Source organism: Lynx canadensis, chromosome A1, assembly GCF_007474595.2.
Source record: "Lynx canadensis isolate LIC74 chromosome A1, mLynCan4.pri.v2, whole genome shotgun sequence".
Classification (NCBI taxonomy): domain Eukaryota; kingdom Metazoa; phylum Chordata; class Mammalia; order Carnivora; family Felidae; genus Lynx; species Lynx canadensis.
The window spans coordinates 175,990,419-176,018,038 of NC_044303.2; the positions used below are offsets into that span (position 1 = coordinate 175,990,419).

The 27,620-nt window shown below is 45.3% G+C and overlaps 1 protein-coding gene across 1 annotated transcript in view; it reads right to left on the reverse strand.

Moving 5' to 3' along the window:
- The window catches only part of NSG2 (neuronal vesicle trafficking associated 2), a 56,526-nt gene that overhangs the window by 18,911 nt on the left and 9,995 nt on the right, over positions 1-27,620 (reverse strand). The window contains exon 3 of the mRNA XM_030327379.1: positions 20,160-20,243. Within this exon, the coding sequence (XP_030183239.1) occupies positions 20,160-20,243 (84 nt within the window). The remainder of the gene's footprint in view (positions 1-20,159; positions 20,244-27,620) is intronic.

A 27,620-nucleotide genomic window follows, 5' to 3' on the forward strand; every position in this document is an offset into this window, starting at 1 on the left:
GCCAGGAATTCATTAATGTTTGTAGAGCCCTTGAAAGAGAAAAAGCACAATTTAAACTGGAACATTCCAAAGCAATTCTTTTCTCAGCTTAATTTGCTATTGGCATAATCATGAGAAAGAAGAAATGAGGGTCTGGGGGCCCAGCTTATGTGGGAGACAAACCTCTGGCCTCCTGAAGTATTTTTCATTTCCAAAGTACAAACCATTGTTCGACTTGGGCCAGAGGACGTGAAGACCTTTGACAGGGAGGCTGTTACAGGATGGAAAGGCTGAGGGCTGACTTCACAAGGTTGTGCCTTTCTAAGTTGACGAATGAAACACAAACACAGAATAGAGATATAAGCAAGTGCATCCTTGATCCAAACAACCTATTAAGATGCAAGGAGTCAGCATTTCCTGGTCATCTACTATGTGCAAGTACAGAACAGCCAAGCAACATAAATGAGAGAAGAGTGTTGGTGGTGAGGCAATAGGATGGGGGTAACGGGGTAACTGGGGGGGGGGGAAGGCCACATCTACAGGGGACAGCAGCAGCTCAGACCCAGGCAAATGCCGCCAAGGACAGGAATGAGGACCTATTACATCTGATTTTCTGCTTTTTCAAGAAAAGACGGAGATTCTGAACTTCAAGTGAAACATCCCAATTTTCAAATTAGGGGCCGCAGGTGCAAAATTATGTTTTCTTTCATTACTCATCTTAAATGTTTCAAAGACCTTATAAAATTGGTCTTTTCAGCCCTACTTTATAGGAAATAAGTTTCCAAAAGTGGTTGGGTCAGGGTCAGGTAGCGACAAAGGTTGAAACGAGGACTTGGCCCCTGGAAGGATTCTAGGAGGGAAGGGATGAGGTCCAAGGTGAGGCGACGCACGTGAGCGGTTTGGAGCTGAGTGGAAAGCCAGCTCCCAGGTGGCACCATGAGCACGTATGACCAATTACTGGACAGGGCAGGGGGGTGGTATTAAAGGGCTCTGGAGCATGTGTCCACAAAACACCTCCAAAGAGGCCTAGCACCTTCTACCACAGTGGATGCGGGGGATGTGGGGGTGTGGAGAAGAAGGACCTGACATTTATTGAGTATCTGCTACGAGCCAGGCACTGGGTTTTGCACGCATCACTCCACTGAGTCCGCACAACGACTGTTTGATGAAGATATGACTGTCCCTGTTTTACCCAGGTGAGGTGAGGGGACTTACCCGGGTCACACGGCAAGGCCAGGTCAAGGCCTTCTTTCTAACATGTGCTGGGCTGGGCCTTCTTCCTGCCTGGGCTGCTGAGCAAGGTGAGTCCCGGAGCAACCTTGTCACTCACCAGCATTTTGTAAATATGGTCCAGACAAGGAGACGCTCACAAATCTGGCCAGGGCTCTTTTGCACAAGGTGAAACTCAGTAAATTAAGATGTCACACAAGCCTTGCTGTTTCCACAAGGAGTGATTGTAGCTACAAATCTGACCCAACGTGCAGGCAAAATGGGCTGTGAGCAGGTAGGTAGGTCAGGCGCTTTATTTACTGCTGCCACGATTATGATTTTAATTTGGTGTGAAGGAAACAAAAGGCTTCTAAGGGATCAACATACAGGTGGCACGGAAGTTCAGTGTTGGCTTCGCAGAGACGGGGAAGCAGGGGCTTAAAAGGGAAGCAGTGGGAGGTGGGAGAAGGAGGTAGGCTCAAGCACCAGACTGGCCTGGGATCCGGTGTCTGCCCCACCATCTCCTGGCTGTGTGACCTTAACCAAGTAGCGCCACCTCTCAGAGCCTCAGTCTCCCATCTGCAAAAATGGGATTATCATGCCAGCTACCTACCAGCCACATTGGAAGGACTCGCAAAGACACTGGAGGTAAAGCTTCCAACAACGCTGAGTATCATCACTGTCGTTATTACTGAAATACATTCCCGAAGCGGTCACCCGTAGAAGCAACTGCTTCACTTCCTGTCATTGAAATGGTCGACGCTTAGCTGTACCTCTTAATTTCATCAGAAATGGTCTCGTGAGTCAGAGCCTTAATTAACTTTTGCACGGTGTTTTTGGGGCACGGATCGCGCCCTTGCACTTCGCCCGTTCTCCCTGGCTCCCAATAATGGAAGTGCATGTCCCTCATAAATTGTTCTGACTCTACAAACACGAGCCCATCACCCAGTAGACACGCAAAGTAGTGCACACAGCCAGCCTGCAAGGCCGCAGAGAGACCTCTCCCCAGCAGCACACTAAAGCAAGGGCTTGGAACCTAATGAAATTACCTTCCCTCTGCCGAGTTCCCTGCAGGGATTGCAGTCTGGGCTCCTGTTTGTGTGCTCATTCGGCTGTGACCTCAGGCTTTCCCCTCTCGGCAGTCCCTCCCGGTAGGATGAGTTGGGCATTGTGACCCAGAGTGAAGGGTCATGTCCTTTCCTATCCGCCGCTCTTTGCAGGATTGCAGAAAACCAAAGGGTTGGGAGTGAGGTTCAGGTCAGGGCTGCTTCCCAGACGTGGAAATCAAGCAGGGCAAAAGATGCAGAGAGTAGAACGTTGTTAACAACAGGCTCCGTGGCTGAGACAGTCAGTGCGACGTTCGCCTGTGCCGTCTTCTCCTTGAGAGTCCCCAGCCTTGAGGATTCATCTTGGCAGCCCCTGTATCTGGCCAGTGCTTGGCTGCAGTAGGTGTTCAATAAATCCGTATGGAGTAAGTAAATGCCACCTAACTAGTTTCATTCGTCTTATTTTTATGACACCCCTCCCTCGCCCATCTTTTCCCAGAAGTGATCGAAAGCAACCTACATGCTACGTGATCTAGTAATCACTAACATTCACTGAGGGCTCACAGTGTGCCAAGTTCTGCCCTGAGTCCCTTACAGGGCTTCTCCACTGTGTCTTCATAACAATCCTTTGTGACAGGTATTGTTAGGATTACCCACATTTCACAGATGAGGAAAATAGTAAGGAAGTAAGTGGAAGGAACAAAGATGGGATAAATGGGAGGCAGGTGTTATCACAGTGCCCATACTTGGAGCAGAGGGGCAAAAATCGACTCAGGGTTTATAGCAGCCTGACCAAAGAAAGGAAGTAGATCTCTTAGAGTCCAGAAGATAAAAACAAACCGCTCGGAAGATGCACAAATGGTTTTCGTCTGACTTGTGTGGCCTTGGGCAAATCAGCTCTGTCTCACCCTCTGTGTTTTCCTCTGTACAAAGGCAGTGCTTACAGTACTGTCCCCCTACCGGGGCAGTTATGAAGGTCCAGGCGACGATAAAGACGGCAAGCCCAGTGCCTGGAGCCCAGAAGACACTCCATCAATATTCGCCCTCCTATATTTTCTCTGGCCTTTTTCCCCATCCACTTATTGAAGGAGGCATCTTGGAGTGTGGGTGTTTAACTGTAAAATCATTGGCAAGGCTGCCCAGCCAGCTCATTATTACTTAAAAAGAAGAAAGGAGCTGTGCAAGGCGTCTCGGGGCTTTTCAAACACGCCTGCTCCTGAATTTCACGAGCAGTGGGTGGCTGAATGGTTTGGTGAGTTCCAGCCTGGGCCCTGCTTGAGATCCACGTTAAATGAAAGGTGCCTCCAACTCCCCATTATGGTGCCGTGCCCTGGGAGGCTCGGGAAAGTCACGCTTTTCCGACATCTCCTGCAGCCGAGAAATGCAATTGATTTTCCTGGCCTCATTTTTCGTGTTTTAAAGAACTATTTCCCCAGGGCTCCTCTGAGAGCTGAAACGGAGAAAAATCTCATTCATATGTTACCATGTAACCTAAAGACTAATCATGCACCTGACAACAGATGTGGGCGGAACACCTAGTCCGTGGCAGATCCAGGGCCAGGCACATGGGACGCAGGGACGTGGACAGCTGCATGATCTCTACCGTCAAAAGAGCCCTTTAGAAGGAAAGCTGTGAGGAAGACAGCACCACGCAAGGAAGCCAGCCTGGAAGGAGAGCGGGAAGAGTGACGTGGGCAGAGAGAAGAGCGTGTGTAAAGGCGTGGGGATGTGGATGTTACCAGACGGTGAAAGAGGAAGCTTGATGGGTAAATAGAGGCAAGCTCAAGAAGGAGTATGGGGTCAGACTAGAGTTTATTGGGAAGACAGGAGAGCTAACATGTGTGTAATATCTGGTGTCCACTGACATGCTTCCATTTGAACATTAAATATTGCTCTGGCAGTTTGGATGGAGATTCGATTGGAGGGGGTAAAATTGGGAGGTGGGAAGACCAGTCAAGGGCTCTAAAAATAGTCCAGCCCTGAACACATATTCCACGAGTGGCTTCTTTAGGGCCTAGTACGGAGCTAGGTATCTGGGGAAATAAACCTAGGTCTGCTGGGTGCCCACTGCATTTTGATGCTTTACAAATGTTTTCTCATCTAAGCATTACTAAACAAGATTGGTGTCTCCATTTTACAGATAAAAACAAAAAAACAAAAAACAAAACAAAACAAAACAAAACCTAGCTCAGGGAAGTAAAGAGAGGTGAATCACACTGGGAGCTCCACGGCTGAAAATAAGTGTGGCCCTACTCTGCAGACCAGCGTCAGAGATGACAGCAGGCTCCAACACGAAAGGAGAGACAATTTGCTGTCTCTTTGGAGTGAGATGTTGTAATCTAGAGCCAAAAATAATTCATGTGTGCCTAAAGGGTAAACTGTAAATACAGAGCCCCGAGCTCTATTAATATTCAGTGATAAGTGATGTTGCTTTAAAATCAAATAAATATACACAAATGGAGGTTTTAGCTGTATGCCATCATCTCCGGAACATTAGATTGTGGGCCAGGTCTGGTACTTCCATGAATCACCCATACCACCTACCCCAAGGCTTGGGTCACGGTGTTTATTTGGTAAATACTTATTGACTGAATGGGGCCACTTAGAAAAAAATTGCTGAAGGGGGTTACAATTAAGAGAATGACAATGGGTGCATTTCAAAAAAAAAAGCTTTCAAAGCTTTAGAGAGGCATCAGGGAAATACAAATCAAAACCACATTCAGATATCACCTCACGCCAGTCAGAGTGGCCAAAATGAACAAATCAGGAGACTATAGATGCTGGAGAGGATGTGGAGAAAGGGGAACCCTCTTGCACTGTTGGTGGGAATGCAAATTGGTGCAGCCACTCTGGAAAACAGTGTGGAGGTTCCTCAAAAAATTAAAAATAGACCTACCCTATGACCCAGCAATAGCACTGCTAGGAATTTACCCAAGGGATACAGGAGTACTGATGCATAGGGGCACTTGTACCCCAATGTTTATAGCAGCACTCTCAACAATAGCCAAATTATGGAAAGAGCCTAAATGTCCACCAACGGATGAATGGATAAAGAAATTGTGGTTTATATACACAATGGAGTACTACGTGGCAATGAGAAAGAATATGGCCCTTTGCAGCAATGTGGATGGAACTGGAGAGTGTTATGCTAAGTGAAATAAGCCATACAGAGAAAGACAGATACCATATGGTTTCACTCTTATGTGGATCCTGAGACACTTAACAGAAACCCATGGGGGAGGGGTAGAAAAAAAAAGAGGTTAGAGTGGGAGAGAGCCAAAGCATAAGAGACTCTTAAAAACTGAGAACAAACTGAGGGTTGATGGGGGGTGGCAGGGAGGGGAGGGTGGGTGATGGGTATTGAGGAGGGCACCTTTTGGGATGAGCACTGGGTGTTGTATGGAAACCAATTTGACAATAAATTTCATATATTGAAAAAAAAAGCTTTAGAGAGGTAGCTGGGTACAAATAAATTTTGTTTATTAATTTTTCACATATTTACTGAAAACTACCTACACCCTCCAAATAATACTAAGCCAGATGACTTTATGTTTTAATTCTTTTTTAAAAAAGTTCAAAGAAACAGATGATTTCTCTGTTCTTTCAAATTTTCTAGAGCACTGAGAAAGAAAAAGGCATGTTCATTCTCTTTACAAAGACAACATAATAATAATACCATACCTGACAAGGACAGCACACACACAAAATCACTCAACGTAACCTCACAACATTATTAAAGCCAAATTTCCAAATAATATATTATCAGACAGAATTCAGGAGTATACCGTGACCAAATGCAGACATGTGAGAATGGCTTAGTATTTAAAAATCTGTTTGCATAATTTACCATAATGCCAGGCCAAAGAAGACAAACCATACATGCAGAAAAGGCATTTGGGGAAAAAAAAAATCCATGAAAATATAAATGGCGAAATGTTAGGAATAGCAGACCTGAAGGTACTGGCCAATGCAATTAGACAAGAAAATGACATGAGGAGTCTAAAAACAAACTACAGGGGAAAGAGCACAAGTAGACTAAATATCAGATAGGAGAGCAATATTAGCATTAGTGGCAGATGGTACAATTACATATGTAGAGAACACAAAGGGTTACATTTTTAAACAAAGTATTAAAAACAGGAGAAGTTAGTAACAACTACATGGTGGGCAAAGAAATGTACAAAATTCAAAAGGATTTTTATTAAGTGTAAAGAACAACCAGTTAGCAAATATAATGGAAGGAAAGGTCCCTTTTACAATATCAACAAAAAAATAGATAAAATACTTTGGAATAAACTTAATCAGAACTGTAAAGATGATTTTAAAGTTCAGCTAGAACCTCTAAAAAAGACTTTGGCAGATGCAAGGTTAAATTTGTAGCTACATAGACCCAATACTTTACAGATGTAGCTTCTCCTCAAATGAATCTATTAATTCTTGTAACTAATATGAAAAAGTAGCGTGAGTTTTTTTGGAACCTAAAAATTATATTAGTATTTATCTGGAAAAGGAAACACACTAGAAGGGGGTAAGGTGTCTCTGAAAAATCAAAGGAATGAGGGAAGCACAGTTTACACAGATTGTAAGATGTGTCATAAAATTATGTAATGGAGACAACTTGGTATTGTCTCAATTTTCAATACCAAACAATTATAAAATCAATGAAAGAAGAGAGAGCCCAGCAGTAAATTCAAATATTTACGGGAATGCAGTATCTAAAAACAGTGGCATGACAAGTCCGGGAGAGGAAAGGTTAACTAATGAATGTGGAACGAGTGGCAAACTGCCATTCACAAAGAGAGAAAGCTGGATTCCTACCTTACTCATTGCAAATTCCAGATGGATCAAGATTTTAACATAGAAAATAAAATCATAAAAGTGTCAGAAGAAAACATGAGTTCAGGGTGGGAGAAGGCCTTGATCTTTATAGAATCAAATGTATCAGTATTTTCCCTTATGCCTTCTGGAGTTGGTGATTAATTTAAGTTAAAGCAAAAGTAGGAAATCCTGCAGGCTTAATAAATAAGTTACACCATACACAAAACCAAAAGGCAAAGGTCAACTGAGAAAGTACCAAATAAGTGAGAATGACTAAGTTCTCAGCTTTGGGAAGAGGCCACGCCCATCAGTAGGAAGGAACAGCAAGTGGTCCAACCAAATAGGATGTTTTCCAGGAAGGAAACAAAGGTCAAACAGTCAATTAGTAAACAGAAAGGGGCTCCATCCCACTGATAATGAAAGATACACAAACCTAAACAAAGGTGAGGTGCCATTTACTATGTATCAGATTGGTAAAGCTTTTAAAGATTGTTAAAATCAGCAATGTGGGGAAGAACACACTTTCAGGCATGATGGAGGAAGAATACACTGGTGGAAACATTTTAGTAGATAACTTGGCCAAACCTATTAAAATTGAAGACCCAAAGACTCTTTGGCAAAGCTTGTAAGATAAAGATTCTCATATTCTACAAATATACTTGAAAAATATATGAAAGATGTGTGTGTGTGTGTGTGTGTGTGTGTGTGTGGACACGCACACTAGGAGGTTCACTGCAGTAGAGTTTCTCACGACAAAAGACTGAAAGCTACAACAACAATAGGGCACTGATTTTGAAAGATTATGAAAACCCTCAGTCGACAGTCATTAACAAGAACAAAAAAGGATCTCAATGTGCTGATGTGGAAAGATCTCTGAGACATATTATTAAGAGAAATCAAGCAAGGTGCCGGAGAATATATATAAAATGGTCCCATTTGAGAAAACAAAAAGGATATCAAATGTATATATGCATATGTAAATCTATATATGCTGACATGTAGAAAATGTCTCTAGATGGGAACATAAACCATTCCTGGACCATCCAATAGAGCTTTCTGCAATGATGGAAATGTCCAATAAATTTGAGCCATCCAATATGGTAGCCACTAGACTCCTGTGGCTATTAAACACTTGAAATGTAGCTTGTGTGACTGAGGAATTAAATTTTGAATTTTATTTCATTTTGATTAATTTCAGTGAGTATAGCCACATCTGGCTAGAGGCTTCCAATTTGGACAGCATAGACATAGACAATGGCTAGTTGAGGTGGGAAGGATTAGGAAGGGAGAGAAAAGGAGACATTTTTCAGTTTATGCTTCTTATACTGTAGGAACTTTGCACATGTAGATGTGTTACTCTTATTTAAAGAGAAAAGTTACGGACCACCTATTGTTTTCAAGGCCACAGGGGATGTAGAACTCAGGCAGGGGTGACATCTGTCTTCAAGAGCCCAGGCTTTCACAGGGCATTGGAAAATTGCAGTTAAGAAAATAGCTGCACAAAGGAGGTGAAGTTGACCAGCTCTCTCGAGTGAGGAAAATCCCAGAGGAAACAGTTCCACATCTGACAGAGGGGAAGGGAGGACAAGCTACTAGGATGGTCTTCATCCAGGAGGTGATGTTTGAGCCAGGTCAATGAGATAAATAGGTGGGCACTAGACCCTGGGGGAGAGAAAAGTATTCAGGGTGCAGGAAACAGCTAAGCCGAGGAGTGGAGGAGATAGGCCAGAGTGTGCCCAAGATCCTGTGAGTAATATAGGTTGGCAGGAGGAACTTGAAGGCAGGAAGGAGGGGAGATTGAAGAGATGAGCAAAAGACAGGTCATGAGGACCGCGTGCAATGAACTAAGCAGTTCAGATATCACTGTGAAGGCCAGGGAAAGCCCCAAAATGATTTCAAGCAAGAGTAAAAAGTGATCACAATGATTTTGAGAAGGAGACACACATCTGCTGTGACATGGAAAGTCAAAATCAAAGGTTGAAGCTGGAAGTGAGGGTGCAGTTGAAATATATACGAGACTTATTTTTAGCCTCTATAGAGAAATAATAATAAAGCTATTTATGGGTCTAAAATTGCATTCTGCTCATGAAACAATCACATTTGGTCTGTTTAGAGTTAGGCAGTACCAAGGGAAAAGAAAATTCAAAGGGCAGTATTTTTCCCAGCTCCCAAGGCCATCTCATTTTTATTGAACCCCTAGGACCTTGAGAAGTCTTTTGTCTTTACCTTAACTAATTTTTCCAGGGCTTCAAATCTCCAGGAGATGGCTGGGATAAGAAACTGAATAACTCAACAAATCTGACAAATCTCAGTGGGGCAAGAGTGGTATGATTCCTGTTTTTCGACCAATAAACATGTGCTTCTTCTCCTTGGCACCCATGACATTTGGTGCAGGATAATACTTTGTAGGGGTCATCCAGTGCGATACAGGCTGTTTAGCAGCATCCCTGGCCTCTACCTACTAAATGCCAATAGTATACACACACGGGTGCACACACAAACACACGCACAGGCCACAGCCGAGACAGCCATAAATGTCTCGCATTGCCAAGTGTCCCCCGGATGCAAAATCACCCCTGGTCAAGAACCACTGTAAGAACATCAAAGACAGAAGAGCCCTTGGAGACAATCCTACCCAACTTCCTCATTTTACAGATGGGAAAACTGAGGTCCAGAGACTGAGCCTAGAAGTCAGGCATCCTCACCCAGGTTAGAGATTTTTTTTGGACACTAGAGATTTCAAAGAAATGCAGTTAAAAACAAATCGGCAGAATTTTCATTCAAGTCAGCTTCATCTACGTGTGTATTCATTTATACTTTCTGTCTCTCCTCTCTCTGCCTTCTCTCTTTCTTTCCCTGATATACATGATTCATCCTAGAATTTCTATTTACTGATTTGGTTTTCTAGCCACAAATGCGACCAAAATTATTATTATTATTGTTGTTGTTGTTATCTAAACAAATTTTAAGTTTGTTTATTTACTTATGGAAAGAGAGAGCGAGAGAATGCAAGCAGGGGAGGGGAAGAGAGAGAGAATCCCAAGCAGTCTTGGTGCTGTCGGTACAGAGCCCAACCTGGGGCTCGAACTCACGAACTGTGAAATCACGACCTGAATCAAAGTCAAGAGTCAGACGTTCAACCGACTGAGCCACCCAGGTGCCCCTATTATAATTATGTTATTAGTAAAACATCCACTCTCTCTAATTCGGCATTTTTTGTTTGTTTGTTTTCCCCTTGTTCACAGTGAAGAGGGTAAGCGGAAGATATCTAATATATACCAGGGGCTACTGTGTGCCAGAGCCTCTGACAGGCACATCACAAACATAATCAGGGGCGCCTGGGTGGCTCAGTCGGTTGAGCGTCCGACTTCCGCTCAGGTCATGATCTCGCGGTTTGTGAGTTCGAGCCCCGCGTCGGGCGCTGTGCTGACAGCTCAGAGCCTGTTTCAGATTCTGTGTCTTCCTCTCTCTCTGCCCCTCCCCTGCTGGTGCCCTGTCTCTCTCTCTCCCTCAAAATAAACACTAAAAAAACAAAAATTAAAAAAAAAAAACGTAAACGTTACAACAATCCTTGGAAGTGGGCATGGGTATCCCCATTTTGCAAAAGAGGAAACTGAGGCCCATGGAGGTGAGGTGACTTGCCCAAGGTCAAACAGCCAATGAGTGTTCTAGAACTAAGTTCAAACCAGCACCCGTCAGATTGCATAACGCGACTGAGTTCAAGTTGTGGAGAATTAGAATGAGCTCACGATTAACACCCAAGTAAGAGTTGACTGTTCCCAGAGAACTGAATTCCCTCCCAGTTTCTCAGATCGTGGAGCTGAGGGGCTTGTCAGCACCTCCAGGAGGAAGCTAGGCCTGTGTGGCAGTTGCTATGACAACTAATTTTCTTATAATTATAGAACATGGTGGTGACACATGAGCTGCACATACAGTCACTTTGTTAGGACCTGTCTACCTCTGACAGTTCCAGGAGCTTAAACATCACAATTTTTTTTAAATCACATTTAATATAATCACGCATTGTGGCAACGGAGGCCCAGAGAGCAAGAAAGTCAGGAGACGAACCCTCCCACCATGTGATGGGACCGAGAGGCAAAGCCACGTGACAAGCAGTGAGGAAAATGGCATTTCTCCCTTGGGAACTTCTGCTTCTCTTTTTCCTTCTTGGATCAATGCATTTCAGGGCTTGGCCAAACAGTGTATTCAAAGAAAAGAAAGAAGAAAAGAGCCAAAGCAAAATTAGACTAATGCTTGGCAAACAGCAAGGATAGGCAGCAAAATTTAGCATTCTAACAGAACAACACTTCTCAGTTTAGTTTAATTTAGCCAATTCCCAAAATGTGTAGGTTTTCCCAATTTGGAAGATGGGTATAGACAAAAGACCACATATAGACACTCACACATACACTCAAGAACACCCATAGAGGGGTGCCTGGGTGGCTCAGTCAGTTAAGCGTCTGACTCTTGATTTTGGCTCAGGTCATGATCTCAGGGTCGTGAGATTGAGCCCCGACTTGGGTTCTGCATTGGGCGTGGAGCCTGCTTAAGATTCTCTCTCTCTCTCTCTCTCTCTCTCTCTCTCTCTCTCTCTCCCTCTGCCCCTCCCCCACTTTCTCTCTCTCTCAAAACAAAAAAAAAGAAAGAAAGAAGGAAAACATCCATAGACACACACATCACAGTGGGTCAGAAAAGCCTGATTCTACCCTTTATTGGCTGTGTGATCTTGAGTATCTTAACTAACATCTCTGATCCTCAGTCTTCTCCTCTGTACGTTGAAAATTGATCTCTCCTTCATGAGTTATTGTGAAGATAGCATGGAAAGTGACTAGCAAACTACCTGACACATACAGAAGCTCAATAAAATGGAAGTTATTGTTATTAATTAATTAATTGCAAACAATAATTTTTAAATATTGTTTTACTTTCCACGAACACCTTCCTCTTATGACCCCAATGTGGGACTGGAGAAAACTTCATGAAGTCCTGCCTTCGGCGGCACGTTCAGCAACCTAGCCAGGTAGCAAGAGATCTCTGCCGAAGCAGAGGCGGGCACAGGGGCCGAGGGAAATGTTGGGACCGTGGGGCTCCCAGGTGAAGAATTAACGTGGGGGGTCGAGGACTGGTTTCTGGAGGAGGTGACAGTTGAGCTGGGCCACAAGGCAGAGCACGTGGTGTAGAGTCGAGTGAAAAGTTCACGGGCAAAGACCTGGAGGTGAGAACGGGCATACATACGGCAGACTTGCAGAACTATGTGAAAGTTGAAGCCCTGGGCGTGCAGGAGGTCAGTGGCAGAGGGACAGGAACTAGCAGCAAGGACCATCTCTGGACAAGCCTGCAATGCCGTGCTGTTGGCCTGTAGGAAGTAGGGAGCCACTGAAGATTCCTCAAGCAAGATATAATGATCTGATGCGATTTTGCTCATGCTGGGTGGAAGGGGGTGAGATGGAGACAGAAGTTCAAAAGCCGGCACTGTGGACAGGGTGAGTGAGGAGGGACAGGTGTGCCAAGACAAAGTCAGTTGAGACGGAGGGCCAACCGAGATGGAACGAGGCACGGCTTTGCCTTGGAGGCCCAGCCTAGGTGGATGCATCCCATCGGGTCACGTGACTGACTCCCCAGAAATATATTATTGCGTAACTACAAGGGCCCCCATGGTACGGTGTTAGTTTACGTTAACTCCGTCCTCACACCAGGCTTAGATTGTGGACATCACTAGCCCATTTTGCAGATAGGGAAACAGAGGTTCAGAAAGGTGAAATGACCTGCTTTAGTCACGCAAATCCCCAACCCATGTATTCCCCCTTCTTCCGTGTGGCCTTTCGTCACGCTCTTGGGGACGGGGCGTGATTCGTCATGTTTGCCCATTTCCATGGTTCGTTATGAGCTTCCAACAGTTTAACAACTGGTTTGCAGACTTTTCATAACTGGCTCTCAGGACAGGGTGTGAGCCAGCTCCAGCCCACCCTGCAGGAGTCCCATAGGAAAGAAGAATGTTCACAACACTCTAGCAGTCTTCTTGGCCATCAGATGTATTCACCCAGTCATTTGCTTTCTTGTAGCACTTACTTACCAAGGCTTGTTTGCATCGACGAGAATGAGAAGCCAGCACTAAAAGCGGCTTCAGTTATTTGACTACCGAGTGGTCACTGAGTTGCCCCCCACCAACCCTGTCGCCCCGGCCCTCCCTGAAACCCTGAGCACATTCCTTCTGAGACAGCACCATGGATGTTTTTGTTAAAAACAAAACAAAACAGAAAAGCCACATTTGGTTTTCAACGATCAATTAACAACACCACACATTTCTGAAAGCTACCCTAAACAGTACAATTCCATCAGGCTCAGAGAAAGTGCCCAGACAAAAGCATAGGCCAGCATCTTTATTCTGATTTTCAGTAACACCCTAGCCAAAAACGCAAGCATAAACATCAAATACTATCATGGCCTTTCTCCACCGGGTACTCATATGCAGATTCTTCCCGTGCCAGATAATGACTCTGCTCTTAACCCAGCAGGCAATGTTTTTAATAACTCACCTATGACATTCCTCACAATAAAAAAATAGGAGAGCCATAAAAACCAAGACAACAGATAATAAAGTAAAGCATCGTATCTCCATTTGCCCCTGTCAGCAAAGATGAGAATCCCTCCCGAGGAAAGCAGCCCCTGGGGTTTTGATGAAAAATTGGCAGAAGCAAATGGCAAAGGTAGAAATGGGGTCTCACCTCCCTCGGAATGTGGCGTCAAAAAGAGACATTTATAAGAATGTGTCATTGTCAAGGAGCTGAGAAGCAAAGATGAGGCCCTGATTTTAAATAAAGATATTGAAGATGAGGCAGGCAGAGCTCTGGTGTTATTAATAAAGGCAGAATTTCTCGGTCAGCCAGGGGGATTTTTTTTTTTTTTTTTGGTCTACTCATTCATCTGTTCACTCAGTTATTGAAGCCATCTTTTGGTTCCTAAGGTGGCCAGACACTGGCTAGGCTCTTGGGGTCCGAAGATGAAGAAGATACCATTGTGGCCCCCAGTGAGTGCAAGACGCGGCAGGTAACTCAACGACGTCCACACCATGTTACTGGTGCTAGAACAGAGGCTCGTACAGCAGGTGCAAGAAACCCAAAAGGAAGGATAGACCATGCGGGCAAGCTGGCAGAACCACACGGGCCAGGGGCCACTCGGGTTGGGTGTTGAGGGATGAGTAGGGAATGTGTGCAATGGTGAAGGCAGCCAAGGCATTCTGGCTGGAAGGGACAGCACGAACAGACAGGAAGGCAGGCAGTGGGGGGAGCGCTTTGGGCAGTCAGAGCTTGTGGGAGAGGCAGGCGAGCAGCGGAACTGCAGACGGGTTTTCAAGGTGGCAAAGCCCTCATGGGATGGGCTCCTTCGGAAGAGTCCTTCTGTGGGGCGGTGAGGACAGGCGCCTGAGAAAGGAGGCAGGGGGACCCAGGACGAGGCCGGGCCTTGAGAGGATGGGTGAACGGAGAAGAGAGTACAGTTATTGGAGACTTTCAGGAGGGAAAGAGGCCTGGACTCTTCCAGCTTTTAGACGTGGCCACCGACCCTGGCAGGCGGGTCCTGGCACGGCACTATGTCCTTTCTTATGTTGGTGCACGAGCGGAGCAGAGGCCTGAGACAGAGGGCCGAGACCCCGTCCCTTGGTCACACAGAAGAGAAGGAGAAGGAGGAAAGGAAAACCTGGCAGGCAAATTGGCTTAGCAGCGTCCCCGGGGAGCTACTCACTCGTAGCTCAGTTCCCTTCCGCTGTAAGCAGCCTTGAGAACTGAGTGGGTCAAAGAATTGAGTGGATCAGTGGATGGGTTTTTGTGTATTTTGTGTTGTTTCTTTGTTGTTGCTTGCTTTTAGTAATAACCCACAGGCCCCTGTTCTCTAAGAATTACTAGCCCTCCCACTCCCAGTGCTCCCCCACCCTACTTCCTGTTAATGTGTCCATTTGTCTGACAGGAACGTTGAGTTCTGGTCCCTTTGCACTAATGCATTCCTCCCATTCCGTCTTCTCCCACTGATCGTGCTCTGGGTGTCCTCCAGACATCCCCAGGATCTTTCCCCACGCACTTGGACGGCCCCCAATCCGCGCTTGCCTAGGCCACGGCCACCAGAGTCAGACTTTCTGGACCCTGAATCAGGATGTGGTCAGACACGAATACTGAGGCAGTTCCAAAAGACTGGGATTCCAGTTGCCACACACCAGACCCCCAGTCTATGCCAGGCCCTGTGCTGGGAACGGGAGACGTGTGGGTAGGCCCTCCAGGGATCAGAGGCTGGGGGCCAGGCTGCGGATGCGAGAGCAGCCAATTACCCTACAGCGGCATTCAAGGCCCCCATGTTACTTGCAGAACCAAGAGGAGGCACCAAACCCAGCTGAGAGGATCAGGGGAAGCAGCCCAGAGTTGCTGATCTGACAGGGACAATACAGCTGAGAAGGTGGCCAGAATGTTCTCGACTAATCCACATTTGTGAGCTCCTTCCAGAGCGAGAGAATTCTGTCTCATGCACTCTTCGTCTCCCGGCAACAGGCCTTTGGCCCCAGCTCGGAGCAAATACTGATAAAGACAAAAAAAAAGGGGGGGGGGGGAGAAGAACAAGGAAGGAAAGAAGGCAAGCCAGCCACAGAATTGGCAAGGGCAATCCCAGGGTGGCACGAAGGTGTGGCAGAGGGAGTGGGATAGGGTTGGGTTCTTATTTTGTTCTAACACATCTGGACTGAATGGCCTTTGGAGCCACTTCACTTCTCTGACCATCAGTTTCCACATCTGCAAAATGGGGATAACAATAGGAGTACCTCTTGGTGGTTATTAGGCTGAAAAGTGGATTAGAAGCATATTTTAACAAATACTAGGATTATTCCTATTATAACCGATCTATTGAGGAACAGCCTACCAAAAAATCTGCCTACACTCCTCAGTAGGCAAAAAGGTGGCTCCAGAGGTCACTGTAGATAGCCAGAGAGACTGCCCATGAATCCAGACATTGAACTGGCTTCTCCTTGAACAATTCCTGCACTTTCCCAAGGGGGAAAGCTGGAAGGGGAGGCCCAGATTTGCCTCCAGCCAGCAGACAAAAGCTGGCTAATTAGGCAGGAAGCTAAGAACCCAGGAGGAAGAAAGGGGATCTGAACAGGAAGGAGATAAAATGATCATTCATTAAGGTCTAGAGGGTACCAAGGACTTACATTATTTGCTATGTCAACTGTGTGGCCTGGTTTATTACTGAGGAATCAGGAGCTCAGAAAGGTGAAGGGACTTTCCCAAGGTCACGGAGCCAAGAGGTGACAGGGACGTGATCTCAGTTGCCCAGGTCATCCTAGCCCCAAAGACCCAGAACACCTCTCATTCACCTGACACGCTGGCCTCCAAATGCAACACTCAGTTCCTTCTCACACCAGCCTGGGGGACAAGCGGGTCTGACAGCATGGCCAGACGCACCAGCACTTTCCACAACACCAACATCCTCCCCAGCACCAGCACCTTGCACGGTGCCAGCACCCTCCATAGCACCTTTCATGGCAAAATCAGCTTTAGAAGAACACCTAGGTCCCAGGACTAAGAAAGAAGGAAGGGCTCCTCTCTGCATGCTCCTGTTGTCTCAGATAGCCTGATGAACAGTTTCTCAAGTCTGTGACCCCTCGCAAGAGCCTTCTTGGTTTTAGCAAAGGCAAACATTCCAGGTGATTCTTTCAGCCAGTCTTTTTCGGTTCATCTCCCCCGCCCGGTCCTGTCCTCTCATTCTCTCATGTTGCCCCCAGCTGCTCTGTCCAGGTCAGTTTTGAAATGTGAAGCAGTGAGCTGTTCCTCCCCTGTGAAGGTCCTGGAATGAGGGGCAGGTGTCTCCTGGCCAGCCCCACCGTCACCCCTGCCGGTGAGCAAGACCGCGGGGAGGCAGCCCAGCCACTGTTTACCAGCACCACACTCTCTAAGACTAGCTGGGAACTCTCTGACTTCCGGTGCTGGTTCTCCAGCACAAAACTCCATCCTGAGTTCCAGGCCATTTACATCCAAGGGCAACCAGACCACCATCCTTGGCCATCTCCCCCAGGCACCTCTCACTCCAGGCATCCCCCCAGCCTAGATCTCCCAGCTCCTGCTCCAGTGGACAGCATGCCCCTGCCCAGCCAGCCAAACGAGACACCAAGGAATGTCCCCAATAGCCCTTTGTTCTACCAGGAAAAAGTCCTATAAATCCCATCTTCAGAACAGCCCACCGGATCCCTGAGCCCTGCTGCAGCCAACAGCTCAGACCCTAGACTCTTCCTAATTGCCTTCAAAGCCTCCTCCCAGGCCCCTGAGATACAGGCCCCCTCACCCCTACAGATATACCCTCCACACCACCCAGGGGCAGCTCTCTTTGAGAAAGCAGAGAGGCTTGTGAATGCTCACTGCTTTACATATACAAACGGGGCTCCCGCCCACACCCGACAGTCAGTGCTGACGAAGCAGGTGCCCCCAAACCCAATACCTTCCTTCCTGACTCCCAGGACCAATCGAGTCAAGCTGCATGGGGAGCTTCCGCAGGCCCAGACCCTGACTGAGCCCCTCCTTTTCTCTTAGTTGACCCACTTCTGTTTGAGCGGGAAGTGACCACCGTGGGCAACCTGGCTGAACAGAAAGGCCAGTCTGGCCCAGCTCTGAGCCCCGGCCCTGCTACCTGCTGGCTAGAGGAGCAGGTCAGGTCACGGTCATGGTCACTGTCCTGAGCCATGGTTCCCCTTTGAGACACGGAGGGATACATCGGTCTCTCGGGGGCTTGTGGACGTTAAATAGGATTAAATGGCAACATACCAAAAGTGCTCAGAGAAGAGGAAAAAAAAAAAAATCATCCAGCACCACCCCAGATAACACGGCCACAGACGGCATATGTTGATACATTTCCTTCCACGTTTTCCCCCCTCTGTTTACTTGTGTGTGTGTGTGTGCGCGTGTGTGTTTTTCCATAGTTCCAATCCTGGAAAACACACAATTTTAATCTCTGCTTTTTTCACTGAACTTTCTCTCTGAAGTATTTGCCCAAATTATTGTGTGTCTTCATCACCATCATTTTAAAATGACTGCCAAATAAAGGATAATTCCACCAGAAGCTTGTAACACTCTATTTGGTAAAGATAAATAAACAAATAAATAAATAAATAACAAATAATAAATACATAAATAAATAAATAATAATTCTACTTCTTTTCTGATTACTGAAATAATGCATGCTCATACCAAATTTGGAAAGCAGGGGAAAGTCAAAAGAAGACGCAAATATCTCATCGGTAATTCAGAGTAAACTAACTACTCTCTCAGAAAAAGGAAACCTTGAGAAACTACCAAAATAGCCCATCATAGGGACACGGGGCTTGTTTACAGAATCCTGAGGAAGTTGGTGACAATGTAGCATTGCTTCAAATATTTTGATTTTATAAATAGCACTGCAGTGCACATTGTGGTTCGTGAATCCGTGCATATTTCTGATGGGCTCCGCTGTGGGGGAGGGGGGCACAGGTCAGCTCACTCTCTGGCCCAGTGCGTTCTTATGCTCCAGGATGGCCCCGGCCTCCCCTGGAAGCTCAGTGCTCATTCTTTTAAGGGCTGCAGTTCAGGCCACGCCCATATTCACCGGGCTGAGCCAGACAGGAAAGCTACAGCCCGAAGTAAGAGAACCCAGCCCTCAGAGGTGGGGGAGGTGGTCAGCATCCAAGGAATTCTCACCCTCCCGAGGGATGCATACAGAGGGACCACATTCCCTCCCGGGCTCACACACCCAGCTGCGCTAACACAGATTTAGCAGGGAGATGGGGAACGGCTTGTTTACCATATACACACTCCAGTCCCAGATAACCAACCAAGAGCTGTTTTTACTTTCAAAATCCCCAGTCACGGTTGACACTAAATAGCTACGGTTTGTTGGGTACTTACCATGAACAGATCCAAGGGCTCTGCATGTCTTCTGTACTTCACCCTCCCAGCAACCCTAGTATCACCTCCATTCGACAAATGAGGTTTGCTGGCTGGGCGCAGCCCCTTGACTGGTCTAAGGTGGAGACAGGGCTCCTACCCAGTCAGACTGCTCCCATATCCATTGTCAGAACCACTGGTTCTAGTAAAATCATGGCTGATTTTGCTTCCTAGATATCTTTTAGGTCTTCCCGTGTCTCTCTATCTGCTTGCTATCCTTGTTCCAGCCACCGTCTCTTTCTACTCGGACGATTGCAGTAGCCTAATAGTCTCCCCACACTCCCTCGTGCCTGCTGCAGTCCATCAGCCACATAAAAGCCGGCGTGCTTTATTTAAAACCCACTTAAATGATGTCTCTCCCCTCCTTGAAGTCCTTCAGAGGCTTCCTTTATGCTTCTAGCATAAAACCCAAATTCCCGCATATAGTCTACAAGGCCTAGAACTGTCTGCCTTCTGCCCACTTCTCCTGTCTCATATCTGCCTGATCCCTACCCACTGCCGACAGGCTCGCCTCATTGCCCTTATTCCTATTCGAGAGTTGGGACCAACCTCAGGGCCTTTGCACAAGCTGTGCTCATCCCAGCTACCTAAGTGACTTCTCCAGGTTATTTCCCTGAGGTCTTCCTTGCACAGCGTGCTTCATGGCTCCTTCACGCAACTTATCACAGTGATATATACTTATCAGTCCTCCGAGTGAGGAGGACCAAGAAATAGAAAGTCATCCGTTTGGTTTTTTCCACTAAGAAGTCAGCTTTTCTTTCCTTTTGTCTTTTTTGCATTTTGTTGCAACCATCCACTGACTGAAATTTGAGGGTTTTGTAAAAATACATTTCCATCATATTTCCCGGGGATTGTGATGGAAAGACAGAGAGACAGGGACAGGCGGAGAAAGAGGAAAGGAGACACATGTATCAATTATCAAATTATCTGAGCATTCCAGTGCAGAAGAGAGCGTAAGTAGTGTTCGAGAGGCACAGCTTTCGTTATTTGATCAGACTCTGTGCCCCCGGACAGTGTGGCCTCGAGAAATCCTCTAGAAAAAGCCTATGCCATTTCCCACTCTTCAGTAGCAGCTACTCTACTGGCACGAAGAAACTTGAGCTGGCGGAAGCCAGCCTTACCTTTACAGTTTGTGTCACCCCGTCAAGAAACTAACCGTAAATTCAGCGATTTTCGGCACCCGGAACTTTCCTTTGTTCTTCTGTTCAGGCTGATATTCCGTTCTTGTCTTCACAATCACCTGAAATGTTCAGCCAGTGTTAGCACACGTGGAGACTTCAAACACTTCTCTGCTTTTCTTTTTCTCAGTCACTAGAGTTTTTATACATCGCACAAAGAACAGAAAATAAAGAACTTCCCTCTCAAACACACAAGAGCGTAGAAAATTCAAATTATCCGTACTGCCCCATTGCAGCAGAGGCAACCATAGGTGACAGTTTTGGTCATACCTTTCCAGATGTATTTATATGTGTCTATAGGCGTCTATGATGTATATGTGTGCTATTATGCAAACATATATATTTTTATGTAACAGGTTCGTGCTTTGTGAATCATAACCTACTTTTATCATACAACAATATACTAACATTTTTTTAATGTAGACAAATACGCAATTGTATTCTGCCTTCTGATGCAGCGTAATATGTGACAGATGCGTACTCTACAGTTAGTCCGATGGGTCTCTATTGTTGAACATTTAGGTGGTTTCCACAGTCTGGGTGATGTAAATAAGTTATGATGAACAACCTGAAGCTCAACCTTTCTACATACACTTCACTGCAATTTGATTTAAGGGCTTGCACCAAGAAAAACATAAAGGTTGTTGAATCTCTTGGATCATATTTTTCTGAAGTCTGAATATTTTGCAGAGGTGGTTAATATCTTATCAAGATACGCTGTCAACCTGCCAAGGCATTTATGGAACTGCGTCCCACTGTGTAGGGCAAAGCGGAAGAGAAAAGAACCTGACAGATAATCGATAACAATGGCTGAGTGCCATAGCATCAGGAAGAACACCGAAGCTGTCCGAGACTCAGGGCCTCACCTGTAAAACATGGGCAATAGCCATAACCGTCACCCCTATTGAACAAGGTTGTTTTGAGGGTTAAATGAGATGATAATGGGTAATATTTTTGGAATCATTTATTATGTGCCAGAACTGGAACGAGTACTTCATATGCATTTATCTACATGCCACTACTGTTTCCATTCTTCTGACAAGGAAACTGAAGCTCAGAGATACTAAGTCACTTGCCCAAGGTCACACAGCTACAAGGAAGCTGTCTTCTAACCATGATCACTCTTACTTCTCGCCGGAGCTTAGATTAACTGAATCTTCACTGAAAACTCCCACCACGTTTTCCCGGAGACAGCAGTCAATTGTACTGACTCGAGCAAAAGTTTCTCCTGTGAAGCATGTTAAGTCTGTGAGGCATGCCATTGACTAAATGTAGCTCCAAAAGGAAAAGGTGGGGAAAGGACTACTTTACTGAACATCTCCCGTGTGGGTAACTTCAATATGTTAGTTAAGGAGGCTCGGGGCCCTGCCCATCTAGCCCCTCTCTTCCTCCCCATCATCGAGAACCCATTGACAGATGTCAGTTCTCCTCTTGTATCTCACCTCTCTCCAAACAACAGAGGAAGCCCTGGTTCCTTCAGATAGGGAAGTGGGGCAGCCAAATAAAGGTGAGGGCTACTGGGGAGATGGAGTGGATCGTTCTGTTAATTTTTTATTTTCTTCCAGCCTCCTATTCCAAAGGACAGGAAAGCAGACGCCTCTTTGCCCGCAGGTAATAAAAGCAGGCCTCCTTCTTTGCAAATTGACTACATAGCAGATAGCAGGCACTGAATATTTGACGTCTGTATCTCAATTCTATCCTGTGGGGTAGATACTGGTACTGTCGGTATTGTAGGCAGGTGTAAGGGTATGAATACCCTTTGAATACTAGCTCCGCTAAGCCTTCTGTATCTTTGTTTTCTCACATATAAAATGGGGCGATGACCATAAATACCTCATTAGGTTGTTATAAGGTTTAAATGAGTTAGTAGAGGATAAGCACTCACACCATTCATTCAATAACAAATGTTTATTTGAACACTGCCTCTGAGTGCTGACAAATTTTCTTCCCTAGATGTTTGAAGCAGATGTGGAATGGAGCTGTCCTGTACCTGTCAGTCCGTAGGTCCTCCCTACCCAGCCCATCAAGAGCAATGCAAGGACTTCTCAAGAGGAATGCTGTTCAAGCATGCTCCTCCTGACCTCCTTGTCTGGAAAAGAAAAAAAAAAAAAGGTAGGGGGTGATAGATGAACAGAAGTTTACTGGGTGAGCAAGCCAAGGAAAGACATTTTCTGCAAAGTGAACCATGTGGCCAGAGAAAGAAAAGTGTGAAATACCACGTGGTCTACACAGTTTGCTGTTTGCTTTCATGTGAACTTCAATGGATACATGAGAGTCGGGAGCTAATGTAACTAAGGAAGCAACTGCTTAAAGCATAGCTCATATGCTAGGTGCTTCTATTATTACCTAACTCAATGTTCTGGGTATGTGCAGGTGCTTTGTGAACTTAGAGGCCATTCTACAAATGTTAATGATTCAAAATATTTTGGATATCACTAGATCAACTGTCAGGTTATAAAGTGGTGTGGAAAACGTAGATGTCTGCTCATTCTGATCCACGTTTTTAGAAATATTCACAAGCTGGGAATTACAATGTCTTTTCCCTATTTTCATGTTGTATGTACGTATATATACATACGTGTGTGTGTGTGTGTGTATTATAATGCATCTTGGTATCTATTTCTAGACATAGTGAATTTCCTGGTCATTGTGTCATGTGAACCATAGGGCTTGGGGCAATAAATGCCTTTGCCTTTTCTGGTAAGTAGTATTCTCAGATGGCCCTCTAGCTTCCTAACCCCACCGCTCCCCACCCCAGTGTATGTGTGCAGGATAGTCTCCTCCTTCAAGAGTGTGGATAGGATGATGGCCTCTGATGGCATAGTTACTCCCTGGTGATATTCTGCTGTTATAAAACTCCATCACAGCAGACTGGAGAGAGATTCTCCCGCTGGCCTTGAAGAAGTAAGCTGACATGTTACGGGAAGGCCATGCAGCTGGAACCTGAGGGCAGATTCTAGATGCTGAAAGTGACCCAGGCTGACAGCCAGGTCATTCAAGAAGATGGGGACTTCAGTCCTACAAGTACAAGTAACTAAATTCTGCCAACAACCTCAGGGGGCTTGGAAGGGGATCCCAAACTCCAGACAAGAAGGCAGAGTGGCAAACACCTTGACTTCAGACCGGTGGGACCCCAAGCAGAGAGCCCAGCTGACCTGTGCCTGGACTTCTGACATACAAAAACTGTGAGATAATAAAATGGTGTTGTTTTAAGCCATTTCCTTTTTGAAAATTTGTTGTCCGACACTAGAAAACTGATGCGCCTTCCCACATGGCCAAGTCCATCTCAACAATCAACCATCTCTTGGGTTGATCCCTTTGCTGCTAGATTTTTAGCCATCAGATCTCGGCCATCTACACATCACACATCAAACGTGAAGAAGCATTTGCTTCTTCATCCTTTCTTCTGCCCCACTATTTCTACAAACATCTTTTCCAAAGCTCAAAAAACCCAAAACCACTTTCATCATTCCACATTAATTTAAAAGACCCTATGCATAGCTGACATCTTGAGAAAGATGTCTTCTGATACCTTAAGATGGGTGAGAGAACCTTAAAAATATTACCGTTGGACTGAGATAATGAGTAATCATTATAGTCCCTGTCATTCTAATTATCATAATAAACATTTTGTGGTTGCGTCTCTGGCATCCATTTAGATCAAAAGTTTCCAGATGTCCTTTTGGGAACTCACCCTTGCCCCAGTGCGTGGCAGCCATGTGGTCTGGTCAGGCCGATCATTCCCTCATGGTAGGAACGGTCCCTTAATTAGGTTAAGCCAATCAGGGCATACCATCCTATTGATCATAGACTTTGATTGGCTCAGAAATGGTCATGTTACCCAATTTGGACCAATAGTATAGGAGGCAGTATTGACTAGGGACTTGGGGAAAGAAGCCTCCTTGCTCTTTATGGGTGTTCCTCAAAGAGCATGCTCCTCCTCTGGTTGGTGTATTGAGGACTTGAGTTCTGAAACTTCTGTAGAGATTACTGTCCCAATGAGGAGGACCCAAGATGAAGACAAAGGTAGCAGGTGAAGGAGGGCGGAGCCCAGAGGAACCTAGGGAAACGGAGATGGGCCCTGATCACATGCTGCCCTCTGGATCATACCTTGTCTGAAGTCCACTTTGGACTCTGCAGTTATAGGGACAAATATATACTCCTTGGACCTTAATCCAATGTGGGTTAGGTTTTCTGTTACTTGAGGTAAAAAGCTCTATCTGATAAAAATGTGTTCCAAGAAAAATGAACTGAAAACTGTTAGAATTTAGCAAGATGGCCAAGTAAGCATCACACAATCAACAGGGTTTTTTTGGGGGGGGCACCAGCAAAAAAAAAATCACCTCAAAATGTAATGCGTCCACCAAAAGATACAATAAAAATGTTCATGGCCACTTTTTTCATAGTATCTCCAAACTGAAAACAATCTAAATGTCCATTAATAGGAGAATGCATAAAGTGCGGTTTATTCATAATACAATGGAATGCCACACACGTGGGTGAATCTTAGCGACATTACATTGAACAAAAGAAATCAGACACAAATGTTTTGTAGATATTATATGATTGATTTCACGTATATCAAGTTCAAAATATATATTAAAAATTTTTATATTATTTACTTATATAATTTATATATTTACAATAAATACATAAATAATAATAGTATTTATAATTATATACCATATTTCTTCTTAAAGTATCTCATTTACCACTTGCAGTAATGGGAGGTGCTGAGTTTGACAGAGTGGGGGTCATAGGCCTCCTTAAAAACCGTGTCCTGCTTTTTCCCTGAATCTCTATGACTGGCTACTTATGCCCTGAATGACTTTCTTTTTTTGTTTTTAATTTTTTAAATGATTGTTCATTTTTGACAGAGAGAGACAGAGCATGAGCAGAGAGAGAGAGGGAGACACAGAATCCGAAGCAGGCTCCAGGCTCTGAGCTGTCAGCACAGAGCCTGACGCGGGGCTCGAACTCACAAACCGTGAGATCATGACCTGAGCTGTAGCTGGATGCTTAACCGACTGAGCCACCCAGGCACCCCTGCTCTGAGTGGCTTGCTAATGTAAACAGTTATTTTGGCTTTGGAATCCCATTCCTCAAGCCACTGAGTTCAAACACAGGCCAAGGGTCACACTGGTGACCCATGCTGGTCCTCAGTCATCTCTCTTTAACTAAGCTACATTTTCTCTAAAAGTAACCCAAATCACCGTGTAATATTTTACCTTGGCCCCTAAGGAAGTGTTAGCTCATTAGAACTCCATATCCACATCAAAAGCAGGTCTTTGCCCATGTACCTAGAACAAATAGTCCTCTGCTCTCTTCTTTGACCTCTCAGTATTCTTGTTCACTCCTTCCCCCTTGAAACGCCCTTCTCTTTTGGGATCATGGCAGTATCGCTCTTGGTTTCTTTCCCATTCACTGACCAGTTCTCCTCAGTTCCCTCTTCAAGATCCCCCCCTTCTGCTTGACCTCTCAGTGTTAGAATCTCTCAGGGTGAGGTCACGGCCGTGCTTCCCTCCTACAAGTCCCCTCTGAGTATTTGCTCTCCTATTACTTCCAAGCCCATCCTTATCCTTATAACTTAATCCAGACCTCATCTAGAACTCAGCTTACCCTACTGGACATTTGCCCTTGGGCCAACATGCCTAAATGTACCACGTCCACAGCAAAGCTCTTTGTGGATCCACCTGCCTCTCAACATTTCTTCCTCAAGTCATCTCCCCCAAACAGCAGTATTATCCAGGCTAGTGCTCATGTCAAACCAAATGCAGGAATTCTCCCATGACTCCTCCCTTGCCTTCACTCCCCAAATCCATTTCAGCACCAGCTCCGGCTTCTCAAGCATTTCTCTCAAATCAATCCACCTGTCCAGTTACATTGCCGCCACCCTAGTCCAGAGCATCATCATCTCTCCATGAATGGTTTCTCTGGCCAGCTTCTTGTTTCCATGCTTGCCTCCCCAAACTTAGGGAAAAGAGTTTTCTAGATCGAGGGAACAGAAGATACCACTGTAAGTTCAGAAAACACTCAGGAGGCTGGCACACGGAGCAGCCACAATGAGCGGTTTTGAGTGGCCAGAACATAGAGCAGGTGAAGTGAGGGGGAAACAGAGCTCTGAATGCCACCAAGCATCTTGAAGGTTAACTTGAAAGCAGTGAAAAGCCAAGGAAGGATTAAAAACCAGAGAGTGGCTTTCCAGATGTATCATACAAATAATGGAGAAGCCTCTGGCCACAGTGAGATACACTAAAAAGATGTGGAGAACAAGAGAAATACAACCCTACAGAGTTATTGGAATCAACTGGCTATTGGGCGTGTCATGAAATTTGATGTTCTGTTCCCGTGGAGGGAAGCCAGAAACACTTCCCTTCTGTAAAAGAAGATATGGCAACAGTCGCCTTTTTTTTTTAGTACTATGAAGGGGAAAGCATAAGAAATGTGAGCCAATCATTAATTGTACCTTGGAGGAATCAGCTTACATAAGCAAAGAAAGAGAGAAGAGAAAATAAATTTGCAAAGAAAGGCTCTATTCTCTGCAGTTGAAAAAAAAAATGGTAAAAAAAAACCCGGAGCCCTGAGCTCCTTGATTAATAACAGAAATGGGGACGGGAGGGTGGGGAGATGGAGAGAGAAGAGGACAAATTCTTTCTTATTATTTAAAGTAGGGTTTTACAAATATTTGGGAAAAAATGAACCTCCAGATTTTCAAATACCATTGTGGATTTGGGCACCGATACAAGTTTGTTTTCTTTTCATATTTTACATCAGTCCCCATTGTCCTGTCAGCGGCTGATATGAAGAACATAATTTAACATAATTGGCATTGTGAAAACGGGATAAATTATTCATCCCGAAAGGACCCCTCGTCTGGATATATTCCCCCTTCACTGGCAAGGCCAGATAATACATGGTGGTTCAGATGGCACAAAGTACAGATCATAAAAATTTAAAATACTACTTCCTGGGATTATCAATAATGAAGAGGTTCCCACATGGAGAGGCCCCAGGATTGGCAAGAACAATAAATAAAAGTGCAGAAGTGTTGACAAGGAGCAAGATTGTATTTTTATGAGCTGGACTTGCACGGGCTGAAAATAGATCGAAGCTGCACCCCGAAGCTCGTCTCTGCAGCTAAGAGAGAAGTTCAGAGCAGGACAATGAATCTGCTGAGCACCTACCGTGTGCCGGGCACTATTGCTAGGGGCCCTAGTGATGTGTAGTTGGTTAATTCTCCTTAACTCTCCTTACAACGTTCTCCCCAATCTTCATGTAACCCCTTTAAAATCATTAGTGTTCCCATTTATTTTCAGATGAGAGAATTTAGCCTCAGAGACGTCAGCCACTTGCCTATGACCAAATGACTGGTAAGTGGCTAAACTGGTGGTTCAAAATCAAGATCCCCGTACTCTTTCCTATCGTTGACTTAAAGTGGG